The sequence below is a fragment of the Camelus dromedarius genome, chromosome 17, assembly GCF_036321535.1.
Source record: "Camelus dromedarius isolate mCamDro1 chromosome 17, mCamDro1.pat, whole genome shotgun sequence".
NCBI classification, from domain to species: Eukaryota; Metazoa; Chordata; class Mammalia; order Artiodactyla; family Camelidae; genus Camelus; species Camelus dromedarius.
The window spans coordinates 4,639,184-4,649,843 of record NC_087452.1 but is presented as its reverse complement, the minus strand read 5'-3'; the positions used below and the strand labels follow the sequence as shown (position 1 = coordinate 4,649,843).

At 45.6% G+C, this 10,660-nt stretch overlaps 1 protein-coding gene across 2 annotated transcripts in view; it reads right to left on the bottom strand.

Annotated features, from left to right (window-relative positions):
* TAMM41 (TAM41 mitochondrial translocator assembly and maintenance homolog) overlaps positions 1–8,476 on the bottom strand; it is a 41,938-nt gene extending 33,462 nt beyond the window's left edge. For both annotated transcript variants that reach the window (XM_031470915.2, XM_031470916.2), the window contains exons 1-3: positions 8,101–8,476; positions 5,431–5,613; positions 2,945–3,037 (exon numbers count right to left, since the gene is read on the bottom strand). In XM_031470915.2, coding sequence (XP_031326775.1) covers positions 2,945–3,037; positions 5,431–5,613; positions 8,101–8,235 — 411 coding nt within the window. In that variant the 5' untranslated portion in view covers positions 8,236–8,476. The remainder of the gene's footprint in view (positions 1–2,944; positions 3,038–5,430; positions 5,614–8,100) is intronic.
* Between the last annotated feature and the right edge of the window lie 2,184 nt (positions 8,477–10,660).

The window sequence follows — 10,660 nt, the reverse complement described above, 5'->3', positions numbered from 1 at the left end:
GCATACACTGATGAAACCACTCCCACAATCAAGAGAGCCAACATTTCCTTCACTCCCCAAGAGGTGCAGATTTTGAACTCCCAGTTTATCCCTTCCCATCCCCTTTATCCCCTGGCAACCATAAGTTTGTCTGTGAGTCTGTTTCTATTTTGTAGATAAGTTCATTTGTGTCTTTTTAAGATTCCACATATAAGCAATATCATATGGTATTTTTCTGTCTCTGGCTTACTTCACTTAGAATGACAGTCTCCAGGTCTATTCATGTTGCTGCAAATGGCATCATTTTATTCTTTTTTATGGCTTAGTAGTATTCTGCTGTGTCTGTGTGCATGTGTGTATACCACATCTTCCTTATCCAGTCAGCTGTTGATTGAGAAATGTCTATCTTTTTAAGCAAAGTCCTCCTTTATATTTCTCTTTTTTAATTAACAAACTTTACTTTTTAGAGCAAGTTTAGACCCACAGCAAAATCAAATGGAAGATACAGAGTTCCCATACATCCTCTCCATACTCTTTTTAAAAACTTAAATTGCTAGTGATTGAGAAATTCTATTCTGTTTGCAGAATGGAGGATCATTTTAGAGCTTTAGACAATTTAATTTAATGTAACTCCTTTTAAAACACACAAAAACAAAGAATTCACATTTATATTCTCACAATTCTATCTTAAGACATTCACCCAATTTTTTGTGTCCAAAATTCGACCATCCCTTTCTTTTCATCAGATTCGTTTGTTAAATTTGGTTAATATTTGCTGCCACCTAGAGGTGAAAATAGTTTAAAGATGGTTACCCTGAGAATCCTCTGGTTAACAGTGATTTCCGTGATTAAGGGAAACAGCAGCTACAAAAAGGGCAGAAGAATTAATTCACCCATTTATGACCTTCACTTTTTTAAATCATGTGTTATGTTCAACACCTCAAGTGACTTTTAAGAGAGTTTAATTTTCTTGTGGTAAGAGCTTAATATGCCTGAGGGATCATCACTGTTATCAATCACATTTTCTTCTCCAATTTAGCCAGGAAATGCAGTTTTATATGACATGAGTGTAGCTGCTACTACCTGCCTTGAAGTGACATTTTTATTCTATCAGGATACATGACATGTAGATGAAATCTGAGGTCACTTCTGGTGGTTCCATTCTGAGATTTCATGGCATTTCAGTTTTCTAAAGCCTATTTTAAAAAAAAAAAACTTGAAATATTCCAAGCACAAAGCATAGTACAGAGAGTAATACAACATTTTCACATTCATATCTCATTTTATCTCAGAGTAACTCTGAGACAGGCAAGGACAGAGAGAAGGATCATTTCCTAAGTGTCTACTAGGTGCCAGGCATTTAGATCCAGGTATTTTCTCAAATGCCTCTGGAGGTCTGTGTCATCATTCTCATCCACAGGTGAGGATGTCCCAAGGGAGATGAAGTCGCTGGTGCAAGGTCACACTGCTGCATAGTGTCAGAGCTGGGACCCAAACCCCCGATCTGTCTGATTCTAAGATACCTGTTCTTTCCAGCATTCCCATTCTGCCTCCACTTTCCACCGCCTTCATGAAGCAGGAGGGGCAATCCTCCTTCCCCATTCTACAGATCAATTACCCGAGGTTCAGAAAGATAAAACAAGTTGCCTAAGATCACATAAACAGCTCATCGGTAGCAAGAATGAAAAGACCCAACGCTTCTAATTCCACGTTCATTAATCTTCCCATCAAACTATGTACTGTGTAAATTTAAAAAGAAACCTGGAAAGAAAAGGAATATCTACAAATTTCCAATTACATTTACGTGCTCAGTTATGAAGTTTATTAGTTATCCAGCCTAGAAATGAGAAATTCATCTATATAGATATGAAATTAAATCAGAAAGCTTATTGTTTCTGAACTTAAAAAGTGAGGCAAGCAAATCTAACCAGCACAGCTTGACAAATTTTTACATATGGATATACCCATTTAACTATCGTTTTATCAAGTGTTTCTGTACATTTTAATGCACTACACTGATAACTTTTAAGCCCAGATGCAAGGCGAGAAAATCTTGACCTCTCAAGTATATCAAAAAAGATTTTTATGACACAACCAAGTGAGCTAAGATTGTATAAATCTCTCTAATCTCTTCCCATAACTGACAAGAAAGGAGCAGTCACTCTCAGGAGGGACATCTGAGACCACCCCTCTTTGGGCCCTTAAAACCCTGTGACAGCACAGAGAAAATTCCTCCTTGCTGTGAGATAAGCAACTCTATTTCGTGTAGTTCTTAAACTCTGAAAATACCCTTTCTCAGAAAACAGCCTACACATATGCAAAAAAGAAGAAACCTGATATTTGCAAATGCATTTCAAAAGTTCAGGTCCTCTCCACTTTCTTCCTGTTTTCTGTCTGTTTTCACTTCCAGTAAAGCCCAGGGAGAAGCCTGTCCCTACAGCCTCCCCTACAGCACCGCCCCAAATGACGCAAGCACGCTGTGACAGGACCTCACCGCCGGTCTGAGGTGGAGGACAAAGGGGATCCGAACCCACCGCCTCAGAATGGCCACCTGGTTCATTCATTTACTCAGCAAGTATTTGCTGAATGCCTACTACATGCCAGGCGCTGTCGCAGGCACTGCTGAGGTCCACCAGTGGACAAACAGTGTCCAATGGCATGTGCATTCTAGAAGAGAAGGTGACCTGGGGTGTGCAGAGGCCCCACCAGGGCACTGGGCACCCCTTCTGCCCCCTCCCTGGCCACGTGGACTGACTCTGACCCTGATCCGTTCAGACAACGGAAGACTTAAGAGAGGGGCAGGAGCAGCGCGGGAATATCTGGATATTGTTTGGCAACAAACACCGTACGGAGGACAGAGTCTGGAACTCGTCTCTGTGTCTTGTAGTTCCTCTCGCTGCAGTCACAAAGATCAAAGTAAGGTCAGGAGCAGCGAGGAGACCTCCCTAACAGGGTACTCACTCACCGGTTTTTGGAGTCGTCCAGCAATGTATAAATTATTCCAGTTGAGGAGATCTTCGATCAAAATACTAGTGCTAATAACTCCGTATTTGATAAGCTGGAAACGAAAAGAAACGGGCGTGAAAAAGAGCAAAATACCTTCTGACGCTTGTGCAAACGTGAAATATGAGGAAATAAATTAAATTTCTGGTCAGATCAGAAGCTTGATTTCCAAAGCCACTCAAACTGCCTACCTTGTAAAAACACACATCTCCACAAAATTTTTTTGCAAAGGATTAGCTTCCAAGACAGTTTGTGAACTCAGGTATTCGGGGTGAAGTGACCACTATTTTAACCAGGGCTCTTGCACTGTTAAAGGCAGAATGGCTCTTAGAGGCGATCTGGCATTGGTCCTCAGTGGATTGGAAATAAAAAACTGGTCCTTCCCCACAGACAGCTGGAGAAGCAATGACACAGGTCATGCTCCTCACCTGAGAAATAGGAAAGCTGAAGCTCAGAGAGAATAAATGACGTGCCCAGGAGGCCCCAGGAGCAGCAGAGTTAAATAGTCCCTGAATTTCAGTCTGGGCTTCCAGGGTTTGTTTCATCACAAAGCACAAGAAATTTCCTTTTAAAGTTTTCACCAACATCCTTTACACTGACTATTTCGAACACTTTTATAATTACAAAGCCGCTTCCAAAAAGAAAACCTCTTTATCGGGGCTGAACACGTGGAATTACGGGCAAGCTCATTTCACGAGGAATCTGCACAAACCCTAAATGTAGCTGTCCCAGTTACAGACTTTCATTTGCTTTGACAAATATCTTCAGACTCAATTCACTGAACACAGTATCCAAACAGCCTTCTCAGGCTGCAAATATCTAAAAAGTAGCTAAAGGATTTCAATTAAAAAGCACCTTCCCTTTGGCATATAATTATGCCCCAACATTGGGTTACTGGAGCTTGTAATATTATTTGGACCTACTAATTAGAGATAAGCTCAGCATAATATTAATCATGGAGAGAGAACAAAGCCACATGTTTGAGGTGACTAAAGTGGATGTGGAAAGCTGGCTGCAAAGCCCCCTGCCCTGCACTCTGGCCACAGTACTGCAGAAAAGCCCCTCTCACCGCAGGCACAGAACAGCTGGCAGGAAATGGAAACACTACTGCCCAGAAGTGGGGGCCTGTCACTAACCAGCCGCGTGACCGTAGGAAGGTCATTTCCCCCCTCTGAGCTTCAGTCTCCTCATTGGCAAAATGCAGGTGGAGTAGGACTGGACCTCAACCAGAAAAGTAAATATATGGCCCTGAGGCTACGCAGACATCACCAGTTGATCACAGCACTCATTCCTGCCACGTTACAATAGGTCTTCAAAATCCTTCTCACGTCAGCAGTCCAACCTCCTGCCCTTCCGGGTGTGGTCCCCTGACCAGCAGCATGAGCATCACTGGGGGGCTTATAAAATAGTCAGGCTCCATTCCAGACCACCGAATCAGAATCTGCATTTCAACCAGGTGCCAAGGTGACCCATCTGCACGACAAAGGATGACTGCTGTAAGCAACGGTGGGGAGCACCTCCATTGTCCTCAGCCCAGCTCATCCCTAGGTGGCATCTGACTTCGTTCCCTGCTGGTCCTCTCAGGCTGAGGTCCTGCCTAGTTCTTGGCAGCCCTCTTTGAGACTGGGCCCCTTCATAGGAAAGACAGTTCAGCAGGGCCCCAGCCGTGAGATACCCTCTGCAAGGATCTGGGGTCTCACCTGCTCACCAGTAGCCCATCATCGAATTCCACCCACCAGCTGGCACCCAGAGGCTTCCCACCACTTGGCACCGCAGGCTCCCAAACACCTGTGAGACCCTCTTTACGTCCAACTTCTTCCTGGGAGTGTCTGCCCCTCCCTCTAGGTAAGATTAATTTCCACCCAGACCTATAAGAGGGCTACCTATTCCTCCCACTGACCAAAGCAGTGGTTCTCAAAATGTTTCCAGACCAGCAGCCACAGCATCATGTGAAAGGTTGCTGGAAATGCAAATCCTCACTGCTAAGAGAGTAAATCTTAAAAGTTCTCGTCACCAGGAAAAAAAAAATTGTAACTATGTGTGGTGATGGATGTTAAACTTACTGGGGTAATCCTCTCACTATATAAATATCAAATAATTTCATTCCACATCTAAAACTAATACATTATGATATGAAAAAAACATTTCAATTAAAAAAAAAAAAAACCAAATCCTCAAACCCTCCCCCAGACCTACTGAATCAGAAGCTCTGGGGGTGGGGCCAGCAATCTGTCCAACAGGCACTCTGACTGATTCTGATGCCCACTAAAACTTGAGAACCAAAAAAAATTTGGCCAAAGGCGAAGAATAAAGACAGTCACACTCACCACCTTCACCCAGCAGGAGTGTGAACGTCGCCTGACTGTAAGAACATACATATTGAGCTGGTATTCCAATAACAAAGGTTAATAACCACCCAAGTTAGGACGAAGGCCCCCAGTCACTTACCCTCCCGTCACACGTGATCAACGGATTGTAGTAAACGCCGGCGCCGTAGTTATTCTGGACGTTGCTGATCATCTTGGGCCCCAGAACTTTGAGGAAGGAGTAATGGTTCCAGTTTTTCTTCAGGTTCTTTGAATGCCACATGACAGGGTCATCTACGGTGAACACAAAGTCCAGCATCGCATTCTGGAAGGTGAAGAAGAGAGAATTATTTCAGTTTCGATTCCTAGAAAGGCACCTAGCCGGAGCGGAAAGCTCTAACAGGCCCTGCCGCTGCCGCTGTGATGCACAGCAGAGCTGGGGTTGTCATTAGGAATCTAAGCAAGTCTCTGGAACCAACGAACCAACACCAATTCTGTGTGTTGTTGTTTCCAGTAACACACAGAATAACCACAACACTTACTTAACGTGATGCTGCGCCAGCCCTCATCTAAACGCTTCATACATTATATAGACTGTAACTCGTTTTCTCCTCAAAACAATCCTACAAGGTAGGTACTGTGGGGATCCCCTTTTTACAGGCAAGGAAACCAAGGCACAGAGTCCTTGCCTGAGGACACACAGCTAATGAATGGCAGACATAGCCTGGTTCCAAATTCAGTGCTGAACCACTATGCCTGCTTGTCATCTAAACAGAGTTCAACGTGCTCTATTTTTCTCCCGGATCAAACCACACCACATGGATAAGCTCTATGAAGTATTACGCAGAGGGGAAATAAGTTACTTTAACGCTCACCCATTTGCCAACTACTCACTGAGCACCTACAATGAGCTCCAACAGGTCCTGGGACACAGGTAACGAGCTCAAAGGCTACTGGGGAGAACAGATTACTGAACAGATTATTAGAGAAGGGACTTGAAAGATGAAGGCAGAATGCACTGATTTCACTCAGAACGGGGTCAGAAAGGAAGTTTTCCTATATAATTACATTCGTCAAGACTCTGAGAAGTCTGAGTCAGAAAGAACCTACAGGCTTGGTGGGAGTATTAGGAGGAGCATGAGGAAGGGAGGGGTCCTGTGAGAGGAAGACACTGGTGGAGATGAGAGCTGGGCGTGTACTGGGTGCTGCATTGGGTCTAGTGTGGCTGAAACAGACGCAGACAGGGGAGCAATGGGAGAGGATAGAAAGGGAGGCTGGCTGCCATGCTAAGAAAGTCTCCTGCGGAAAAGCTCACCGGAGGGAGGAGAAACCAAGGACGCAAAACCACACCGGAGGCTCCCGGCTACTAACTAAAGCACTGAAGGTGGGGACCAACCTCAGAGAGACGGAGGTGTTGGAATCTACGAGACTTGCTAACGTACAGGGAATGAGGGTGAGGAAAAAGGAAGGACATTTTCTTGGAGAGAATCTTCAAAGGAAAATCTTGAAGGGAAAATGAAGAGAATCAGGAGGCTAAGGCTAGCTCTGAGTTTCCCACAATGTGATCCACAGGCCAGTGATGATACTTAAGATTTGGGGCAGACATGTTTTTTTAAAAACTTTATGTCAGTGTATGTTAGAAAAAAAAAAAAACTAGCCTATTGTACCCTGTGATTTCTTATATACCTATCACCTATAATTCTGTCATGTGTTGCTGACTTAAAGAAAAGTATTACTTAAATACTAGTATAGGCGGGAAACAGGAAATCCCAGCAACAGCATAGATGGCCTTACCAGGAAGTGAACAGGTGAAGGTTAACTGAAGGACGAATTACAGCCAGTTATCCAAACCCAGGAGGCCCTGTTGCCATCTGCACACTACCATTTCCTTCGTTTATTAAAGATAACCATGACCTGTCAAGCTGCGCATGAACTACATACACCAAGTAGAAACCCAGTCCAGCACACGAACTGCACACAGAGAACAGCTCTGTCTAGACTCTTTGCTTCTTTTAATTCAGCAAAAGCTCTGAAGCCTTGACAAAGTGACTAGCAGCCTCATTTAAATGGAAAATACCTGCCTGCCACTCTTCTGCTATATCTTGAATCTTGTCTCCACCTTGGAAGCAAACTTTTCCTCCCATTTACAGAAGAAAAAAATCTGCAATCACAAGGAAAACTGTCCCCCCACCGCTGTCATGCTCAGCCAACCCTTAAAGAGTAACAATGCCTAGTCCTAAACAGATTCTTGTTAAACGTCCTGGGCAAATACACGCACTAACTTGAACTGTTACTTAACGTCACTGCACCTGCCCTGCCCCTACAATCAGTCCGTCAGCTTCCTGGAGCCAGGAGAATCATTTTCTACTTTGTCCTACAACTACAGGCGTGACTCGCAAGCTTGGCTGCGTATCAGAATCACCCGGGAAGTTTTTAAAATTCCTGAAGCCCAGGGCTCATTCCAGACTAGTTAAATCTGAATCTCCCCAGTTGGAACCCAGGCATCAGTATTTTCTTTTTAAAGGTTCCCAGAAAACTCCAATATTCAGTCAAGGCTGGGAACACTGAACAAATATTTCTTTTCCTTTCCTCCGTCTTGCCCCGGCTTTTCCCTCCACCTAACTGCATCTCTTGCTCTGGACCGAAGCGGACTCCTACGTATCCTTCAAAACTCAGCTCACGCTGTCGTTACACCGGGAGCACTTTCGGAAGGTTTGTACTCTGCTAGTTGACACGAGGGCTGCGCAGAGCAGAGGGGCAGCTCTAGGGCTCCGGAGGGGTCATTCCCGGCGCGGGGCTGGCGTGGGCTCACCTTCTGGTTTGAGCAGGGCCCTGCCTGGCGGTACACCCCGGAGCCGTAGGCGAAAGCCAGGCTCAGCTCCTCGGGGAAGTGAGACAGGATCTTGCGGAAGGCCACCCCCGAGCTGTGCAGCGCCTGCAGCGCCATGGGGCCGGGCCAGAGACGGGGACCCCTGGCGGAGCAGAGGACAGCGGGGCACCCGTACCCCGCAGAGCGTGGGAGAGGGAAGTCGGGGCCCCGCCCCACAGGAGAAGGCTGGCGCCGGGGCTGGGAAGCGCAGGGGCCCGCAAGGACTCGGGGCGGTGGGCCGGTCCCACACGAGGCCGGGTAGAGAAGGAAGGAGGTGGGCGCGGCGGTCGCGCCGGTCAGGCGGCCACCCAGGGCCACGCCCCCCCCGCACGCACACGTGCTCCGAAGACGCAAGAGCGGGCGCTCGCCCGCTGGTGGGGACGCGAGGCCTCCGCAGAGACCCCTGGTGGTCGGAGGAGCGAGTGCAGGCTGTCTGTCTGGGATCGTGACTTGGACATATGGGTAGAGGGAGTGACAGCTGGTCGAACTGCTTTTGAACCTTAAAAGTCCTTTTTTGTTCTCACCTCAAGTCACATTTTAATAAATGACTATAAAGTCATGCCTGTAGTATTGCAAAAGATCTTTTTGATGAGGTGAAATTCACATAACATAAAATTGTACATTTAGTACATTGACGATGAAGCAGTACATTCAGAATGTTGCGCATCCGTTGTCTCCGTCCAGCTCCAAAATTGCAGAAAATTTTGAAGTCTTAGGAAACACAAATAAGAGTAAAGTCATGCCCAATCCCACCATCCAGAGATAATCGCTATTAAGATTTTGCTTTGCTTTCTTTCCATTAAAACCTTTTTCAAATCCAATAATGAGTATGACAGTGCTCCTTAAGTGGTTAAAAAAAAGAAAAAAGAAAAGAAGGAAGAAAAAAACTGCACCAAGTTTCTCTGATATTTGTATTTAATTTTAAGGGCGGGGAAGTCTCTGCCCCTTTGCCTTGTGGATTGGGCTCACCAAAGGGCACATTACATGCAGTTTATGGTGGAAACGGGACCCCAGTTGAGAGCTCACCTCTTTATGTATGACTAGAGAAACCAGCTCAAGATCACAGCGCCTTTCAGGATGTAGTTCGACTTCCAGGACAGAGACTTTACAGATACTCTTCCCTTCTCCCCTGGAGCGCACAGCCTCTCAACAACAACGGAAGTAGTATGTAGAGCTAAATTTGGGTAACGTTGATGCATTCCACATGCAATTTTCATTGATTCCCTTGTGGAAGGAGGTGCCTTGTGAGAGGAGGTGATTGCCTTCATTTTGCAGATGAAGAAGCTAAGCGGTTCAGAAAGCAATGTGCTTAGGATCCCATCAGCCCGCGGCGAAACTGGAATGAAAAACCTGAGCTCCGTGTCCTACAATTTTACTCTGTCCTTGAAGGGTTTTGAGCAGGGAGCTGTCAGGCTCAAATGCTGGGCTGGATCAAAGTGAGGACAGAAGAGGCAGGGAGACCAGTTGGGAACCTGTTACCATAGTTTCACTGTGAACTAAGTTGCCTAGCCTGGGCAGGCAAGGATGGAATGAAATCAATTTGAAAAAGTGGTGATTGGAATTCAAACTCTGGGCCCAGAACTGGAGCAAGTGCTGAGGATTTGAGATGACCAGAATAGGCCTGCTGCCTTGCAGGAGCGCAGGGTCTGCGGAGGAGAGAGTCAAGCGGACCCAGAGTGTATGGTGCAGTGATGAAGCCGGTTTCCCAGCGCCCCGCAGGAACCCTGAGGAGGGAGCGTCCATCAGTTCTTGCTGTGCAGGAAGGGACGGAGGAGATTTTGCACTGATGGCCTCTAAGCCCGGGCTTGAGGGATGGGTAAGAGTTTACCATGCAGAAGATAGATGTGAGATTCTACCAAGGAAACATCTATAGGACAATAACCATAGGTGACAGTTGCTTATTTATTTTCTATTCCTGAGCACTTTCTCTCCTTATCTCTTCTCATCGTTCCAAAGAGCGCCTAGAGGCAGGTTTTCTTAGACGATCATTTTCATGTGAGGAAACAAGGAGGAAATGCCAAAGCAGCTGGTTTTACTCCATCAGCCGTTGTCAAGGCGCCGCAGCCGTCGCCACCTAGAGGCCAGAATGAGGACAGCAGAAGGGAGACTGCGGCTCAGCCTCCCAATGTGAACACAGGCATTCGGGTTCATTTCGACTAAATACCACCCTTGCCCGGATTGTCAGAATCGAAATGCACTCATCAGGGAGTTAAACTGAAACCTTTCACCTAAAGTCTGTAAAGAAGTATCTGCCAGCCATGTTTCTTTTCTTTTTTTCTTTCCTCCCTTGAGGAAATAATTCAGCTTTGTTCTGTTTTTTCTTCTTCTTCTTCTTCCTTCTGTTTGCAAAAGTAATCCACACTCATAAAAATGTAAACATTACAAAAATATGTATACCGTCCCCAGAGATCGCCACTGGTAATCTTTGGCACATCTTCCTCCACATGTTTTTCTATGAATATATTAACATTAAAAACATTTTTAAATGGAAGCATTTAAGAGA